The 19,253-nt window shown below is 57.8% G+C and overlaps 1 protein-coding gene across 2 annotated transcripts; it reads left to right on the top strand.

Annotated features, from left to right (window-relative positions):
* Window positions 1–654: 654 nt before the first annotated feature.
* NACC1 (nucleus accumbens associated 1) lies at window positions 655–19,220 on the top strand. 2 transcript variants are annotated; one of them, XM_027969530.2, is made up of 6 exons: window positions 655–822; window positions 13,568–14,545; window positions 14,637–14,810; window positions 15,271–15,376; window positions 15,460–15,557; window positions 16,363–19,220. In XM_027969530.2, the coding sequence occupies exons 2-6, from the start codon at window positions 13,579–13,581 to the stop codon at window positions 16,623–16,625; spliced, it is 1,608 nt and encodes a 535-aa protein (XP_027825331.2). In that variant the 5' UTR covers window positions 655–822; window positions 13,568–13,578; the 3' UTR covers window positions 16,626–19,220. The 2 variants fall into 2 exon arrangements, with proteins under 2 accessions (XP_027825331.2, XP_060271374.1); XM_060415391.1 differs by lacking the exon at window positions 655–822 and adding an exon at window positions 1,461–2,070.
* The last annotated feature ends 33 nt before the right edge of the window (window positions 19,221–19,253 follow it).

Here is a 19,253-nt window from a genome sequence, read left to right as displayed (position 1 = left end):
TTTCCTCGTCGGCAAAATTTTTTTAAACCTTCGTTTTTGAGTTGTGATGAAAATTAAATGAGTTAAATGCTTAGCATAAAATCTGGCGTCGCATAAGCATCATACACGTACTTTTACTGTTGTTTATTGGGCCTGAGTTTGAATCTAGCACCCGTCTTCACTTCCTTGCTGTGTGATCTTCAGCACGTTTCTTCACCTCTCTGGGCCTTTCTTTTTATTATTATTTTCTATAGCGTGTGTGTTGATAAAATAATTCCTACCTAAAGATATTACCGTGAAGTTTAAACGAGATAATCCCATAAAGAACCTATAAAACAGTGCCTGGCACAATAAACAGCAGGCATTACTCTTTGCTTTTTTCCAGGAAACTAAAGTTCCGAAAGACAGAGCCACTTGCTTAAGGTCGCGGGACTAAAGTGGGGAGATCGGGACTCGAACTCTCCAGCATAGCCTAGGTTGCGACCGGGATTCCGAGGGGTAGAGGGAGGAGACTGAGGAGGGACGAAGGGCCGCACTCGGCGCTCGGCTGGCCTAGCCTCGGGGGCGGGAACCGGGGGCGGTACACGGGCGGGGCCACGGCCGCTTCTCCCGGGCCTGGCTGCGGCGGCGGCGCGCCTAGCGCTCGCTCGGCGCTCGGCTGGGGCGGCCTGGCCCACAATGAATGGCCGCCGCGGCTACCGCTGCTGCTGAGGCGGAGGCCGCGGAGGCCGCGGAGGCGGAGGCCGAGGCCCCGGCGCAGGGGGGCGCGCCCCGGGCCCAGGCCCGGCCTCAGCTGCCGCTGCGGAGCCCGCCGGGAGCCCCCGGAGCGCGGCCACGGCGCAGGTGAGGCGGCCTGTCCCAGGCCCGGTTCCGGCCTCCTCTAGCCGGGGCGGCCCGAGGGCATCTGAGGTCCGGCTAAGGGCTGAGAGGGGAGACATGGGGGCCTCCTCCGACGGGAGAGGAACCTGGCTAGCAGTCTACACTGTGGCCGGGCCGGCGAGTGCGGGGAGTCTCGGCCCCCGCAAGCGGCCTTGAGCGTTCAGCTCCGGGTCGGGCCGCGGAGCTTGGGGGCGTCGGGATCTGGCCCAGAGCTCCTCCTCTCATTCCCCGCGAGAGGGGCGCGAGGCCATGCCGGGGCAGGTGCCGGGGGGCCCGGGAAGTTGGAGGGAGGCTGGTGGAGGGAAAGTGAGGAGGCGCCGGGGGAGACCGGAGGGGGAGGGGGAGGAGGAGTCAGGCTTCGGGCCGGCGGAATGGGGGAGGAGGAGAGAGCGGCGTGGCCGGAGGGAAACGGCCCTGAGGCGGGGGAGGGGGGCGGGGAGGGGCCCGGGCTTGCAGGTACCGTCGGGGCGCTGGAGGAGGTGGGTCAGGTTACAAGCTTGGGGGCGGCTGAGGAGAAGCCCAGGAAGTGGGGCAGGGTGGGTGTGGGCGGAGTTAGTTCGAGTGGGGGCGGTTAGGAGATCCCTGGGATGTTTGCGGGGGTCACTTGGGGTTAGGATTCCAAGAGAGGGGTTGCAGGTGGCGAGAGCCAGATACAGGGGCGATCAGGTAGGTTGAGGAACTTCGGTAGGAGCTTTGGGAGTGGGAGGGGGAGGCAAGCTTTTGGGTTAAGTAGGCTGGAGGGGGTGTGGGAGCAGGTCCGGAGAAACCTGTATGATCAAAAGACACGTGCCAAGGTGCGCCCCCCTCTTTTCTTGGCCAGGTGTTAGCTTGGGGCCAAACCTGAGGGGTTTCTTCTTTCTCATACCTCATCCCTGCCAGGTTTTGGGCCCCTACCTACCCTTTGGGCAAGCCTCTGCGGGATGCTCCAAGGGGCTAGCTGGCCAGGTGGGTGTTTGTGTGGACAGCTTGGGAAATAGTCTGGAACACCTAGCTTCAGCATCTTGTCTACCACCCTCTGGCCCACTCCCACCCCAGATATAGGCAGGGAGGTAGACACACACACACACACACACACACACACACACACACACACACACCCTGACCTGAGTAGTTTAGGGTCCTGAGATTCTATCTGCACTTTTTGACCAGACCCTTGAGGCTCAAGCCTAGAGGTTGGGACCTCCCAGCATTTCAGGCACCAGTTCTCTGCAGGTGAGTTACTGGGAGGTGAGCTTATAAAGCTCTGTTCATTGTGTCTTGGAGGCTCTGGTGGGGTGAATGTGGCTCACCAAGAAGGGGCTCAAATCAGGTGCCCAGACCTTTGGTGCTACCCGTCCCAGCGCTTGGCCTCTAGGGTGCATTTCCTGGGCCAGGCCCTGTGCTGAGCTTGCTGGTTAGATGAGCTCATTGATGGCTCACCATCACCACCAAGTCGGCTTAGATCTTCTCCATGGTACAGGGTGGGAAACCAAGGCTCCACATGGAGCCCAGCTAGACATCAGTGGGCTGGGATTGATTGACTCTCAGTCCCAACCCTCAATTCCCTGGAGCTGGCCTTTGAGGGCATGGCAGGACGAGATCACACTATTTTGGATTCCCTGGTGGGATATCCCTGTCCAGGACTTTTCTCTTGCCCTTCCCGAGGGATGGGTCCGTACCCCTGTGGACTGAGTTTTCCTGGTGTCCCAGGGAACCAGATCAGTGGAAGCTTCTCTCCCAGAGGCTAGGTTATCCCCCACCCCCGTTCTCCTAATGGGAGCCAAGAGGTCAGGGATCACAGAGCTGTGGGCTGGCAGAATGAGGTGGTTAGAAGGATGGAGCCTGGCTGGACTGTCTTTTCCTCACTTTGGTCCCCAGTCAGACCACCCCTACTTTGTGTTCCTTCTCTCAGGGAGTCTAACTGCAAGGCTGTTACCGATGGGTCCTGGGAACGCTGACTTGAGATCCTCAGCACGTGAGGCAGGAACCACAAACGGCTGGGTTGAGTGGTATCAGGCAGATCTAGGTTTAATGATCACCTCCCTTCCCCCGATCTCCCCGGAGTTCCTAGAACTGCCCCCACCTGGGCTGGGCCCTCCTCCCCGCTTTGGCTGGCCTCCTGGTTCTGGGAGGGGTAGAAACTGGGCCAGCAGCCCCACATAATGAAACCTTCTCCCTGCCTGGTTGGGCTGAGGCTGGCTGCAGACTGAGGCCTCAGCAGGGCTCTAGGCTGGGTACTGAAGGGTAGGGGGGCTGCCCCCCGTCACAGAGCTAGCTGGAAGCAGGGCAGAGACTGGAAGGAGCAGGCCATGGTGTGTGGATGGCCAAGAAGGGGGCAGTGAGTCTGTGCGCCTAGAGCTGGAGAAAGCACTCTTCATAATTACTTTTCTGTGAGGACGTAGGGTGCACAGCCCTATGGCGCCAGAGGAGAGCCACAATAGCCTGGCGGGTGAGAGCCACAAAGTAAAGGGACCCTGGGGACAGTTTGATGTCGCATGGGTGCCAACTCTCTGCTGGGGCCCAGGGAATGGCTCTCAGCAACTTCTGTTCTAGTGAAGGTGATCAACCCCAGACAAATGATCAAGAGTGTTTCTGATAGCCCCGTGTTCAGGAATATAGTAAAATGGAGTGAAGTGATGGTGTTGGGGTGGGGGGCAAAGCATTAGATTCAGGGCGTCCTGACGCTTTCAGGTGAGCTGAGCTCTGAATAATAAGCCTGCTGGGGGCAGGGTGGGTAGGGGTTGTGGGGAGCTGGGGCAGGGAGGGGTGAATGTTCTAGGCAGACGGGACAGCACATTGAAAGCCTTCATTAAGCATGTGCCAGGCTCCGGCTCAGAGCCCTAAACACCTTGTCTTCATGAGGAAAAGAAGTGAAGGGAGACCAACCCTGGTGTGGAGGTGGAGACCCTTAGTGCCATTCCCAAAAAAGAAGTACCTGATCTCGGGGTCTCCTGGATCCCCGCCTCACCCCCAGAGGCAAAGTCCAGACCCCTTGGCCTGCATCCAGAGCCTTTTAAAATGTGCCCCAGTGGGTTCTTGAGCCGGGCTGTGAGATGAGTTTTGGTCAGTTAGGCAGGCCCTGTCGTGGAGGTCAGCCTGAAGGCACGGGGTTTGGAGAGAGTTTCAGATTGGTCTAGCAAGGTCTGACCCGGCTCCTCAATGTCACTGCCAGAGCCTGTGTTGGAGGATGGCCTGCCAGGTTCTGGTGGGGCTTGCAACATTGCAGGCGACGGTGAGCTGGCCTCGAAGACAGAGAGGTGGTGTTTGTACCAGCCTCGGCTCCTTCTCTTAGGTCCTCCCCGCCTCTCATCACTCCCATCCCTTTCCTGGGTACCAAGCTGCTCTGAGCACTTTTACTCACTTTTAACTCACTTTGGCCTTCGCCTAGCATGAACATGTGGGCCCACCTCCCTGCCTCTGCTCCTGGGTCCCCTTGGCCAACAGTGTCATCCTCTGTCTCCCTTGGAGAGCTTTCTGAGCCACAGAAGCTGTGGAGTGGGACTGACCAGGTGGCTGTCACTTTGTGTGCAGGGTCTGGTGGTGGTCATTGCCCCCGTCTCCTCTGGACAGATAGGATGCAAAGGTCTCAGTGTCTTTAGAGACCCTGAGGGGGTGTGTGTGCTCATTCATGTCCGACTGTTTGCGGCCCCATGGACTGTAGCCCGCCAGGCTCCTCTGTCCCTGGGATTTCTCAGGCAAGAATACTGGAGTGGGTTGCCATTTCCTCCTCCAGGGGATCTTCCCAACCCAGGGGTTGAACCTGTGTCTCCTGCATTGGCAGACGGCAGATTCTTTACCACTGTGAGGACTGACTGAATTAAGCAGAAGGTGGGTAAAAGTGGGCATATGCGGTGTAGTGGAGAGTCAGATTCGACCATTAGTGCCACCTTGCTTAGCCTGGAGAGCCTGAGCAAAGGTCGTGACCTCGCCTGCCACCTCAGTTTCTGCATCTGATAAGTGGGGACAAGCAGGCATTCCTGCACTGCAGGGGTTCTTAATCAGAGGTGATTCTGCCCTGCCCAGGGGACACTTAGAAGATCGTCTGGTGACATTTTTGGTTGTCACAGCTGGGCCTGGGGAGTAGAGACTGGCAGTGCTCCTCATAGAATGTACGGGGCAGCCACCACCGCAGACTGATCTGGGCCCCACGGCAGCAGGGCTGCGGGTGGTTTCCTTGCTGCGTGGTTATCATGAGTTACATGAGAGGCTACTGTCTGGGATGCGATCGGATGGTGCTGGGAAGGCAGTGGGGGAGCCCTCAGTAGATACCCGTGACTGATGAGATGGCCTAAGGTTCTGGGGGCTGGTGAGCAGCAGAAGATGCCTCCTTTACTCTCAGGGAGTTTGCAGTCTTGTGAAGGGTCACGGGGACAGAAGGGGACATCACTAATAACAGCAGCTGGACACCGGCTGCAAATCTCCCTGCATTACTCTAAGGTGGTTTAATCCTTAAAACAACCTTATGAGGTGGTTGCTCCTTTTATAGTTGGGAAAGACTGACATGGGGCTAGAGGGAGGGATAATGTTTTCTAGGCGTTAAGAGGAAGGGAAGTATAATTCTAAACTGGGAACTTTGTAAAGGATATTTGATCCTAGAAAAACAAGATTCTAATTCTTATACCCTGCCAAGGCCCTGCAGGGTCTCCAAGCACCTCTCAGCAGCCCCACCCCAGTAACCACCCGAATCCATTGTGTTAGCTGCCCAATGTGACCTCAGGACCTTTGCAGCTGCCGCCCCGCCCACTGCCCTCCGGGTCTGAAGGCATGCTGAGGTAACTCTGAAAGGTGGGCTTGTGTCCTAGTGGGAGGCGGGTGGGGCCTGGCTGGGTACTCCTAGGAGCTGCTGCAGGCACAGGGAGGCCAGATTGCCGAGTCCTGCAAGGAGAGCGGAGGAGGGAGGCAGGAGAGGCAGCAGGCTAGACTGCTCATTCCCGGAGGTGGCAGTGAGAGGAGGAAGCACAGAGAATAGCTGGGGGAGGTGGGGCAGAGGAAGAAAGCCTCCTGAGGGCGAGCGGGAAGCGGCACACGGAACCCTTGGGTGGGGGCTCCAGGTGGGCCGCAGACCCCAGCTCTGGAGCTCCCCACGTGGCTTGTCTTCTTGGCTCCAGCTTCTCAGTCTGCCCAGTCAAGAAATGGGTCTAGCTGCGGTGGCCACCTGCCCCCAGGGAGTGGCAGCGCCAGGTGGAGGACAGGGAAGCACGGGCTGGCCTCAAACTGGAGCCACGGGGCCTGGGTGCCATCCCGGGCCTCCCTCTTGTCGTCTGTAAAATGGCAAGAGGACTCATTTCTTCCTCAGAAACTGGCGAGAGGAATAACTGAGCCTCACCAGGTGCTGGCGCACAGTAGGGGCAACGTCCAGGCCACCTAGGGTTGCTCATCCTGTTCCCTGCTGTGGAGTTAATGGGAGCTTTTCAGGGGAAAAGAATAGGAATTAAATGTGCATGTCCATGAAAAAGACCTGTGTGGTTGGCTGTCACCTGGTTCTTCACTAGCTGGTGTTTGCCTAAGCTGCCTCACAGACGGTCCCCTGGCTTTGGGCCAAGAATGCGCCCCCAAGCAGCCCAGGGGTGTGTGGCTTTCCTGCGCCCCATCCCCCAGCCGTCACTCTGACCTCAGGCTGAGCTGAGTGAAGGATTCTGTAGCTTTCCAGGGGTCTTCAGTCCTTACACTTGGGCTTGACCGTTTCCCTTAAGGGGCTTCCACGTCCACGGGCAGCTCACCGCTTCCCTGGAAGGTCAGCTCGAAGAAACAGTGCCTGGTGAGACAGTCCCAGCCTCTGGGGACTTCAGAGCGCCCTCCTCAAAAAGCTGGCACTTTGCACCCCCAGGAATTGCACTGCCACACAAGCGCTTCCATTTCAAGCCTGCAGCACCCCAGCAGGATCTGGTGGGGGAGCAGCTGGAGCCATCAGTGGGAATCCCAAGTTCACTGAGCCCTGGGTGGGACCCTGGCTACAGGTCAGCTACCTGGCAGGGCTGCCAGAGAATATCACCACCCCCACCCGCCCCTGTCGGCCCCCAGCGGCCTCCACCACAGTGCAGGTGGCACCCCTGCCCGGCCTCAGAGACCTTTTCTAGTCCTGCTCTCTTCTAGTCATAACGCAACTAAAAGAGGAGTCTGGTTGAAAGCGGGGCTTCCTAGGTGGCCCTGGTGGTAAAGAATCCGCCTGCCAAGGCAGGAGACATAAGAGACATCGGTTAGATCCCTGGGTCAGGAAGATCCCCTGGAGGAGGGCATGGCAGCCCACTCCAGTATTCTTGCCTGTATCTCTTGTCCTGGAGAATCCCATGGACAGAGCCTACAGCTCATTGAGGTCGCAAAGAGTCAGACACGACTGACGTGACTTAGCACATGTGCCAATTGGAAGTAACAGAAGTAATTCTTCATTCATTCTACGAGCAGCGATCATGCACCCACTGTGTGCTCGCCAGGTTATTGGGGGAGGGGACCCAGTATGTCTCCAGGTGGGTGGATGCCCTGCCCTGGTGGAACTGACACAAAGCAGGAACTTGTCTAGTCGGGAGATGGTAAGAAGCACCAAGGAGGAAAACTCAAGCAGGAGAAGCGACCAGAGGAATCGGGTTTGGGAAAGGCTCTGACTTTGGAAATTTGACATAGGTGATCAGGAGAGTTTGAAGGGCCGTGACCGTCTTGGGTCCTGCGTTTTAGGTCAGAGTGGGTGAGCCTTACCATGCAGGGCCCCCATACACATCACAGGGGCCCAGGTGGTGAGACCTGCTTTTGAAGGAGTCGGGGATGTGAATCTGGGGTTTGTTTTTTTCTGGCTGCGCTGGGTCTTTGTGGTTGCAGAAGGGCTTTCTCTAGTTGCGGCGCGAGGCCTGCTCCTTGTGGTGTCTTCTCTTGTTATGGAGCACAGGCTCCAGTGCGCTCGAGCTTAGTAGCCCTGGGGCATGTGGAATCTTCCCAGAGACCAGGGATCAAACCCGTGTCCCCTGCACTAGTAGGTGGATTTTTTAACACTAAGTTTCTTGCGATCCCATGGACTGTAGCCCACCAGGCTCCACTGTCCATGGGATTCTCCAGGCAAGAATATTGGAGTGGGCTACCATTTCCTTCTTGAAGTAGGTGGGTTCTTAACTGCTGGACCCCTAGGGAAGTCTCATCTGGGAGTCTTGACCCAAGCAAGGAGGACTGGAGCCCACGCACACCGTGACCCAAGCAGGCTTGAGGAGGTGAGGGCTCTACTGAGGACACATTGTGTTGGCATCTGGGGTACATGTCAGTCTCCCGTCCATGGCGGGAGGTCCAGGCGAGGGGCCCCATGAGGGAGCTGTGGGGTGAATAGATGCTGATCTGCTTGGACACCATAACAAGGTACCATATGGACTGGGTGACTTGACAGACATTTATTTTCTCATAGTTCTGGAGGCTGGAAGTCTTAAGAGGCCGGTGCAGTCAGGTTCTGGTTGGGATCTAGTGTGTTCATATGGCCCTTCCTCAGTGTGTACTTGGAGACAGAGAAATCTCTCGTCCTCCTCTTCTAAGAACAGAGAGTTCTGTTGGATGAGGGCCCCAATTTTTTTGACCTCATTTAATCTTAATGACGTTCAAATAGGACCCTGTCTCCAAATACAGCCACACTGGAGATTAGGACTTCAGCTTATGAATTGGGGTGGGGGACATGGGTTCGATCCTTGGGTCGGGAAGAGCCTCTGGAGGAGGGCACAGCAACCCATGCCAGTGTTCTTGCCTGGAGAATCCCATGGATGGAGGAGCCTGGCGGGCTACAGTCCATGGGGTCGCCAAGAGGCGGACACGACTGAAGCAACTTAGCATGCACGCACGCACAATTTAGTTCACAGCAGAGCCCAGAGTCCACTTTCTGGAAGGATCGTGCCTGCTTCTTCCTCAAGGCTCTGCATGCCTTCCTTGTACCTTGAAGGCAACCCTCCCAGCTCGCCACTGCCCCATTAGATCATCCCACGTCTACCCCCTGGTGCCCCCCAGATCTCAGCTCCAGTGTTTCCTCTGCTGGGTGAGGTCAGAGGCTAGGACCCGCAGCTCATGGATCTGTGTGACCTGGATGAATGGTTGTGCCTCTCACCAGATCGTGAGCTCCAGAGTCAGGGCTCCGTCTTAGTGATGGCCGCCCCGAGCTCTGGGCACTTCCTGCCCCAGACAGGTGCTGGGCAAATATTTGTTGAGTGGCTTGAGAGATCATGGAAACTGAGTTGTGGCCTTGCATCTCGTGCGGAAAACCCACTCTCATTCGGGGCCAGGAGCAGCGATGCCAGGAGGGTCCTCTTGGCCTTGTGTGTGGCTGGGGGCTGCCCCTCCCCTCCAGGGGGATCTGGGGACCCCAGCAGATGCACAGGCTGACGTCCCAAGTTGTGAGGAGAGAGAGTTCAAATACGGTTCTCTGCCCTTGGGGAGACTGTAATCAACTGGGATTTAATGTTCTCAGAGGTAAGCATGAGGACTAGAGCTGCAGGTGGGGGTGTTCAGAAGAGGGCATCTTCTCCAGTCTGGAGAGTTCTTGGAGTGGCAGGTACCTGAGCGTGGCCGAGGACGATGTGGGTGCGCTGGGCAGGGTGCACAGCATGGGCGAAGGTCTAGCTGCAGGGAACTGGGCAGCGCGGTTGGGGGCTCGGTTGGTGAGGACAGAATTGGTGGTGGTTTAGAGATACCCCCACCCCTGGCTCCCCATCCAGCCGCTTCCCCACCAGCAGGTGACTCGGGTCAAGCACCAGCTGCTGAGCCCTCTTCCCTCTAGAAATGCTACGGTAGCCCATCCCATGCCTCCTACCTCACGGGCCGGCACAGGTGAGGGGAAGGACCGTGGACCATTGTTCTTCTGAGTCGGGTAGCCTGGATGGGAGCCACAAGAGGGAGGGGAGCCCAGGGGTGGGTCTTTGGGGTCTCCAGTGGCCTCTGCCACCTCCCCGCATCCTGTCCTACCTGCAGGGGCAGCGAGGCAGAGCGACCACCCTGCTCCCTGTCATTCGGGTGGGGAGGTGGTCCTGTGCACTGATTACATCATCCTTCTGCACAAGTTGTCCCCCAACTAAATTGCTCACTGAAACCTTGAAATCCCTGGATGCTTGGCTCTGGGGCTCCATGGGGTTCATGAAGCCTGGAGATGCCAGCCTGGATATCAGGTTGGCTTTTGCCCTCAGGAGCCCTCTGCTTGCATGTTTGTTCCTGCCCGTTTTCTTGAGAATACTAGCACTCCAAAGCTAAGTGCTCCCCACAAAGCCACCTGCACCAATTCTCACTGGGGGGACAGGCCCTGAAGTCCAGCATCTTGGGACCCATGCAGGGCAGTGCTGGGGTCCCCACCCGTGAAGTGGGGCACCGCTCACCTTCACTGCGGGGTGCTCCTTTGGGACATGTGTGCAGCCTTGTCCAGCACACCTAGTGCAGTTAGGAGTGGAATGCCCTTTGTAGCCCCAAAAGCATCCACATCCATATCTACAGCCTCAGCCCTCTACCCTCCTCACCCAAGCTTCCCTTTGCCCCAGTGCCAGGAGTCAGTCACCTGTTCCCTTGGTGCTCTCTCCGCAGTGTTCTTAAAATTTATTTACTTACTAATCATGTGGCTGTGCGGGGCTTCATTGCTGCGTGAGTTTTTTTCTCTAGTCGCACCAGGCGGGGCTACTCTCTACAGTGCACAGGCTGCTCATTGCGCTGGCTTCTCTTGTTGGAGAGCACAGGCTCTAGGGCACGCGACTTCAGTAGTTGTGATGCGCGGGCTTAGCTGCTCCTTGGCAAGTGGGATCTCACCAGACCAGGGATCAAACCCGGGTCTTCTGCATTGCAAGACAGATTCTTAACCACTGGACCACCAGGGAAGTCCCCTGATGGCCTTTTTGTTTTTCGTGATAGTGACACTGATTTTGATGCCAAAAGAGTATGTGCAAAGGCCCTGGGGCAGGAACTAGCCAGAGCCCCATTGGCTGTTCATCTCTCACTCCCACCTTAGCACTCTGGCACCTTTCAAGTTTTTGTTCGTTAAGTCTGTTTTAAGCTGCCTCGGGGTTGAGCACTGGGGATGCAGTGCAGACTTGGACCCTTTACAGATTCATTGAGAAGGGCTCCATGGAGGAAGAGAAGGGGCCATGTGCCCGTAGGCTCAAGGGCTGTACTTTGGGGCCAGTGTGAGTCCTGGCTCCAGAACTGACTTGCTTCAGGGACCAGGAGCTCTGTATCTTTGCTTCTTTATTTGGAAATGAACACTGATAAGGCCAACCTGTACACACTGAGCTGCTCCATTTGGGAGACCCTGAGGGTGACACTGGGCCTGCCCTCCCAGCACCCAGGCTACCAGAGCAGTCAACATGAATCCTCTTAGCAGCCTATGGAGCTGATTTCACACCCCTAGTTCTTAGCTGGGGAAACTTAAGCCTGTTCCTACCCCAGGCCTTTGCACACACTCTTTTCCACTGTTTCTTCTCACCAGCCTGACTCTCCTCAGGCCTCTCTTCTCTCCCCTACCTGCCCTTTCAGGACCACTGCCCTCCACACCAATAGAATGGCAGAGGACTCACTGTCACCAGTGGGGTGGGAGGGGGTCATGATTGCCCCAGAGCATCAGCTGTGCCGTCCTCGCCTGATCAGTTTTTCCTCCTGGATTGTAACATGCACTGATGGAATAGGCTGTGATGCAGAAGTTTATACATTTGAGAGGTGCCATAGCCCCTCCGGTGGTACCTTCTGGGTCAGGATGGGGGTGGGCTCCCCGAACAGGGTCTTCTTAGGCAGTTCCTTAAATTCACATTTCTTTCTCCACCCACCCCTAAAGCCCTTTGGATGTTTGCAGTGTGATTTCATATACTTTATTTTTAAATATTATTCACTCTGGTAAATAGACAATACATACACCAGGTTCAAAATTTAGAAAGACCCTAAGACTGTGCCCACTCCAGTATTCTTGCCTGGAGAATCCCCATGGACGGAGGAGTCTGGCACGTAGAGTTGGACACGACTTAGCGACTAAACAACAAAATGAAGACTGTCCGTGGCAAGTCTCATCCTCAGCTCTGCACCGGGGACATTAGTCTTCCATTTAACAGCTTGAGATGCACATACCAGTACACCCAGTTTTGAAGCGCGCTGGCTCAGAGCTTTTTAGTATGTTCATAGTTGTGCATACATCATCACAGTCACTGGACGTTTCTTGCGAGGACAAGAAACCCTGCTCCTGTTTGCTTATGCTTCCCCAATCCTCACAGCCCCAGGCAACCACAAATCTTTCTCTATGGATTTGGCCATTCTGGACATTTCACATTTGTGGTATATGAAGTATGTATAATGTGTGGTCTTTTTGTCTGGCTTCTTGCATTTAGCATATTTGGGGGTTTATCCTAGTTGTAGCGTGTATCAGTTGTTTGCTCCTTTTTATTACTGAGTAGTGTTCCACTGTGGGTGGATCACATTTTGTTTATCCATTTACCTTTGAGGTTATTGGTTCCACCTTTTGCCTATTGTGAATAGTGCTGCTGTAAACATTCACATGGGACTTCCAGGTTCTTTACTTAGCAGTAAAGAACCCACTTGCCAATACAGGAGACTCAGGTTCAATCCCTGGGTCAGGAAGATCCCCTGGAGGAGGAAATGGCAACTCCCTCCAGTATTCTTCCCTGGGAAATCCCATGGATGAAGGAGCCTGGCGGGCTATAGTCCATGGGGAAGCAAAAGAGTCAGACATGACTTAGTGACTAAACAACAGCAAACAAAGCAAACTTAACCAGTGGTGGGTGTATGTTTTCATTTCTCAGGTATAATTCCCAGAGGTGGGATCGCTGTGTCATATGGTAGCTTCAGGTTTAACCATTTGAAGAGCAGTTTTCTACAGAAACTACACTACTTCACATCCCCACCAGCAATGTAGGAGGGTCCCGAGTCATTTCTCATCTTCACTGAGAGTATTTATCATTTTTATGCTAGCCAGACTGTGTGTTAGTTGCTCGCTTGTGACCCAGTCTTTGCAGCCCCGTGGACTGTAGCCCACCAGGCTCCTGTCCTTGGATTCTCTAGCCAGCCTGGCGGGTGTGAAACGGTGTCTCACTGTGGTTTGGATTTGCATTGCCCTGGTGACTGTTATGTTCTCATGCAGTTTCAGGGTTTCTTGAGTGGTCATTCAGTCATTCAGCAAACGGTGGTTCTGGATCACATGCTCAGCCCTGCAAAGGCAGTGTGAAAATCTTCTTGGTGTCAGTGTGCCGGTTACTTGTGTGTGTGGTGCTAGCGCTGGTTAGTGCTCATGGGGTGCTTGCCGTGTTATCTCATTTAATGCTCAAGCACAGGTGCATAAGAATGCCTTTACCCTCCTTTATTTTTTTTTTAACGTTTAGTTATTTGTATGTACCAGGTCTTAGTTGGGGCATGCAGAGTCTTTATTAATTTTTATTGTAGTAGCATGCAGGATCTTTAGTCGAGGTATGGGGACTCTTAGTTGCGGCATGTGGGATCTAGTTCCCTGACTAGAGGTCGAAACTGGGTCCCCTGCATTGGGAATATGGAGTCCTAGCCACTGGACCACCCAGGGAGTCCCTGCCCTTCTTTCTGCAGAAAGAAGTCCAGCAGGGGCCACCCCAACTTAGCTGACTGGACGGTCTGTCACAAAGGCCAGGCCGTGCTGGGACGGGAGTGGGCGGCCCCTGCAGTTCTTATGGTCCTGGCAGAGTCCACCCTGGTTGACAGCCTGTCTCCCGGCATCAGGCTGGGTTGGCCACCTGACCCCGCTCCTCTGTCTCTGTCGCCCGCGCAGCTGCTGCCGCCATGGCCCAGACCCTGCAGATGGAGATCCCGAACTTTGGCAACAGCATCCTGGAGTGCCTCAATGAGCAGCGGCTGCAGGGCCTGTACTGTGACGTCTCGGTAGTGGTCAAGGGCCACGCCTTCAAGGCCCACAGGGCTGTGCTGGCCGCCAGCAGCTCCTACTTCCGGGACCTGTTCAACAGCAGCCGGAGCGCGGTGGTGGAGCTGCCGGCGGCGGTGCAGCCCCAGTCCTTCCAGCAGATCCTCAGCTTCTGCTACACAGGCCGCCTGAGCATGAACATGGGTGACCAGTTCCTGCTCATGTACACGGCCGGCTTTCTGCAGATCCAGGAGATCATGGAGAAGGGGACCGAATTCTTCCTCAAGGTGAGCTCCCCCAGCTGCGACTCCCAGGGCCTGCACTCTGAGGAGGCCCCCTCGTCCGAGCCCCAGAGCCCCGTGGCGCAGACGTCGAGCTGGCCGGCCTGTGGCACTCCGCTGCCCCTGGTGTCGCGCGTCAAGACGGAGCAGCAGGAGTCGGACTCTGTGCAGTGCACGCCCGTGGCCAAGCGGCTGTGGGACAGCGGCCAGAAAGAGGCTGGGGGCGGCGGCGGGGGCAACGGCAGCCGCAAGATGGCCAAGTTCTCCACGCCAGACCTGGCTGTCAACCGGCCGGCCCAGCAGGCTCCCGTGGTGGCGGCAGCACAGCCCACCGGGGTGGCAGCGGGGGCGGGGGCCGGGCCGCCGACTGGGGGTGCGGCGGCGGCGGTGGCGGCAGCGGCAGCAGCAGGCGGTGTGGTGAGTGGGCCCAGCACGTCAGAGCGGACCAGCCCCGGCACCTCAAGCGCCTACACCAGCGACAGCCCCGGCTCCTACCACAACGAGGAGGACGAGGAGGAGGACGCGGGCGAGGAGGGCACGGACGAGCAGTACCGGCAGATCTGCAACATGTACACCATGTACAGCATGATGAACGTCGGCCAGACCGGTGAGGTGCCCCCGCGGCCCCCAGCCTGGCCCCACTGCCCTCCCCACCACTGCCACCCCTGACCCCAGCACACCTCTCTCCCCCCGCACAGCCGAGAAGGTGGAGGCCCTCCCTGAGCAGGTGGCCCCCGAGTCTCGGAATCGCATCCGAGTGCGGCAGGACCTCGCATCTCTCCCCGCTGAGCTCATCAACCAGATTGGCAACCGCTGCCACCCCAAGCTCTACGACGAGGGCGACCCCTCAGAGAAGCTGGAGCTGGTGACAGGTGGGCTGGCCTCACCTCCGCCCTGAGCTCCCCCTGCCCCCCATTTGGGTTGGGTCCCGGGGCCCCTGATGCCCCTTCATATTGGTACGAATCAAAGGCTGGCCTGTAGGTTTCCACCCCAGAGGCTGGTATAAGCATTGGCTGGCATTTTCAGCCACATTGGCATAGATCAGTGGTTTCGTGGGGGTGGTTCCAGGGTTGACCAACACAGCAGTTAAGAATTTGGCCCCAGGACTCAAGGTGCCAGGGTTCCATGCTCTCTGCCTGTTCTTCTCCGACACTGGTGGCTGGGTGGGCACACGGGTGCCCCATGGACGGTGGTGCCACAGTCTGTCCTTTCCAGAGTGTTGAGAAGGCAGCTCTGGGTTGAGTTGTCAAGGGGGATCTTGGTCGGCGCTGGCCGAGTAGGGAATGTGGCAGTTTGGGCCCTGGCTATCCTCTCGCCTCCCTCCCCCTCCAGGCACCAACGTGTACATCACGAGGGCGCAGCTCATGAACTGCCACGTCAGCGCAGGCACCCGGCACAAGGTCCTGCTGCGGCGCCTCCTGGCCTCCTTCTTTGACCGGTGAGGCCCCCACCAGAGCCCCCGGGGTCGGGGGGCACACCACCAGCGGGGGCCTGACTCCCCTCCCCTGTGCCCTCACCCAGGAACACACTGGCCAACAGCTGTGGCACCGGCATCCGCTCTTCCAGTAACAACCCCAGCCGCAAACCGCTGGACAGTCGCGTACTCCACGCCGTCAAGTGTGAGTGCCTGCCATTCTGGAGTCGGGGTCAGGGGCCCAGGACAGGCGGGCAGGGGGTCCTTTTCTCTGGTGTTGGCCCCAATGGATGAGTAGGTAGGCTTTGATGTTAAGAAGAATTCTGAAGTTCAGTCTAGGCTTCTTGGGAGGAGAGTTGTGATTGGTTAGAAATTTCTTGAGGGGAGGACACTGAAGGAAAGCCACAGAGCTGACAGGAGAGGGTCTCCAACGCAGGCTGGTCGTGGGAGTGATGGATCTCCCTCCAGGCCTCAGCCAGGTGTCAAGAGGGAAGTCTGGGTTTTCAAGTGGAAATCCCAGTTTCTAAATTCTGGCAAGTGACGCCTGTCTTTCAAGAGCACCCAGGTGTCCCGCGTCAGATCCACGTATCCCACACACATGGCCCAGCTGGGTCCAGCCTGGGCCCACTGATGCAGTGTAGCATGCTGTCCGCAAGGTCTCAGGCTCCCCAAGGGGCTCAGTGGTCAAGAATCTGCCTGGCAAGCAGGACACGCAGGTTCAATCCCTGGGTTGGGCAGAGAGCCCTTAGAGAAGGAAATGGCAACCCACTCCAGTATTCTTGCCTGGAGAATCCCAGGGACAGAGGAGCCTGGTGGGCTACAGTCCATGACATCACAAAGAGTCAGACGTGACCGAGTGGCTAAACAACAGCAATAAACATCTGCAAGGCTCAGTCCCCTCAGCTCTGAGGGTGGGCAGAGGTGCCCTGAGGTGGGGGGGTGCCGGCGCGGTGGCAGCTGAGGGCCTGCTGGGAGGGGAGCTTACGCAGGGCAGCTCGTTCCACCTGCAGACTACTGCCAGAACTTCGCCCCCAACTTCAAGGAGAGCGAGATGAACGCCATTGCGGCCGACATGTGCACCAACGCCCGCCGCGTTGTGCGCAAGAGCTGGATCCCCAAGGTCAAGCCGCTCATGGCCGAGGGCGACGCCTACACCACCTTCATCAGCTACACGGGCAAGATAGAGCCGGACATGATGGGTGTGGATCATGGCTTCGAGACGGCCAGCCACGACGGCGAGGCCGGCCCCTCAGCTGAGGAGGCCCTCCAGTAACCCCCACCAGACCCTCCCGCGGGGCCGTCACACTCCCCCTCCTGTCACACCCACCCGCCATCTTGGTCACGAGCTACTGTCTGTCCCTCCCCAGGACCCGCGGGGGGTGCTGCATGCTCCCTGTTCCTCTGCCTCCCCTGTCCCATCCCCTGACCCCAAGCCAATCGGGGATCCGGGCTGGGAGAGGATGGCAGGTGGTGCGAGGTCTGCGTGGCCTTCTCTAGCACACACTCATGCACAGTCGGGGGGCTTGTGCTCCCCGTCTCCTAACCCCTAGTGACTCTCTCCCCACTCACCAGGCCAGGCACAGGGAGGGGCCAGCCTGGGGGGGCTTGGGAAGACCCCTTTCCCAGGCCCTGGGCCACCAAGCGGGAGCATTCCTAAGCCTCCGCCCCCCACCCACTGCAGACCCTTGGGACTTGCAGGGGCCCCCGGGTTCTCAGGACCCCTCCCGCCACCACCTCCCAGTGCTTCCACGTTTCCAAAAGCGCCTTCCTGTTTCCCTCGTCTGTCCCTGCACCTGGGGGCTGGGGTAGGCGAGGCCGTGAGGACTGCCCATTTTACAGCTGGGGAAACTGAGGCTCAGAGAAACTGACCGACCCAAGGTGGTGGGCGGTGGCAGGCCCAGCGCCCTTCTCTTCCCCTCCCCGTGCTCAGCCTCTCTTGCCATCACCAGTCCCCTGGGGCCTGAGAGGGGCAGGTCCTGAGTGAGGGGGGCCCTTGGGGGCAGACCTCGGGTCTCTGAGGACAGCAGGAGAGGTTTCCAGAGCGTGCAGAAGCGTGTGGGTGTGCATGTGTGTGTGTGCGCGCGTGCGTGTGTAGAAGTTTTGCTCTTAAACAAATGAAGACATGAGAGGCAGTAGGAGCAGGGGTGGAACCCAGGGGAGCCGGCTAGGGGGAGGGGGCTGCTGCCTTTCCCTCCCTCCCTCGCCCCACCCCGCCCCCACGGCAGGGCTCCCAGCCCCCACCCCCTGTACATACTTTTTAAAACATTTTTTTAGCTAATGAAATATTGAAGTATAAGATTCCTTTTATTTTTCAAACCAATGGGACTGGGTCTGATGTCCCCTTTGGTCCCCGGAGCTGTGGAAGGCAGGACGGGGTGGGGGGCCAGGGGGCAGGCTGAATGTGCTACGCATGTGTGTGGAGTGTGGGTGCGCGTTTCCAAGGTGGGGCCCCGCCAAGCCCCGCTCTGCCTGGGCTCCTTGGGTCTGGCCAGCTCCCACTCACCCCTCAATGCCTCCCCCATGGGCCTCCATTGCAAGGGTGTCCCAGGTTTTTGAGTTCTACATGTAAACTCAGAGGGTTCTTTTTTTAAACTCTACTCCCCTTCCCCCGTACACACACCCACTGGGGGTCATTTCTTTGCAATTTCACATTTTTGTCTCTAGCCCTTGTTCTCATGCCTCTGTCTTCTCCCCAATCTGACTCGCCCATTGCTCCCAGCAGCCTCTCTCTCCAAAGGCAAGGGGACTACAGGAGGTGGTAGGGGCCCACTAGACCCTTGAAACCTGACTTGGAGGCCTGCCCCCCGCCCCAAACCCCAGGAGCCCCCGCTAGCCTATGGGGCCGGGGTGGGGGGGGGTCCTTCCTGACATCTGCTTGTTGCAGGGGTGGGGGGATCAGTCCAGCTGGGGTCCTGGGACTCTGCTTTCCTGGCCTCAGCTGGCTCGAGTGTGTAGGGGGAGTCAACACCCCCAACTAAAGCACAAGCACCTTAGTCACACCTACCCTGCCCCAAACCTGGTTGGTCTCAGCACCCACCCCAGCATAGATCCCAAAGCACAATATCCTGGTCACTTGGCAAGCTGCCGGGCCGACCAAGGCCAAGGGTTTGGCTGGGGCTCCAGCCAGACTCCACAAGGAAGCCGGAGTCCCCAGGCACTCCCCTCCTTCCAGGCCTTAGTGGGGGCCAGCTCTCTGGGACTGGGGTCTTCTTCCTCCCCACCCCCTTGTCCTGGGCAGGCCTCTGTCCCGCCCCTCCTCACCTTTTTTCTTGATCCCCTGCAGCACTGGGCTGGGTAGCAGAGCCCTCTTGTTTCAGGGACCCCAGGAGGCGCCCCCCTGGTGGTCTGGGGAGGGTTGGGGAGTGGGGCTGGGCAGGGGTGCAGGGGAGGAAACTCCTCACCAGGAGAGCCAAAGACAGGGTTGTGCCTTACCCCGGGAGCCACCCCTGCGCCCTCCCGCCCTGCTTCCTGCTCCCTGCTCCTGGGTGGCCTGCTGCTTTTCCTTCTTGCCTTCCCTGCCCCCTCCACCCGAGCCCACCCTGCCCTGCGCTGCGCTGCATGGACCCCCAAGCCCGGGCAGCCAGAAAGGAACATGGGGAACCACCGACCAACGCAAAAAAGACTGTGGCGGGGGGCCACCTCCCTCCCCGCCGGCCGCCCACTCACCCTCGCCTCTTTCACGCAGGACAGTCTGTCTGCGTGGAGTGCCAACACCCTCCCCACCCTGGGCTGAGCCCCTCCCCACCCCCGGGCCCGTAAGTGAGATTGCACATTAACTACTGTAAGAAGAGGAGCCGCACTGGGAAATGTGAACCGTGAGAATATCAGTGATACTGATGAGGAGAATAAACTAAACGCCTTTGTAACAGCCCTGCTGCCAGCTGCTCACTGCGGGCGTGGG

The sequence above is a fragment of the Ovis aries genome, chromosome 5 (assembly GCF_016772045.2).
Source record: "Ovis aries strain OAR_USU_Benz2616 breed Rambouillet chromosome 5, ARS-UI_Ramb_v3.0, whole genome shotgun sequence".
Classification (NCBI taxonomy): domain Eukaryota; kingdom Metazoa; phylum Chordata; class Mammalia; order Artiodactyla; family Bovidae; genus Ovis; species Ovis aries.
The sequence above is the reverse complement of the archived record's forward strand: the minus strand, read 5'-3'. Positions and strand labels throughout refer to the sequence as shown.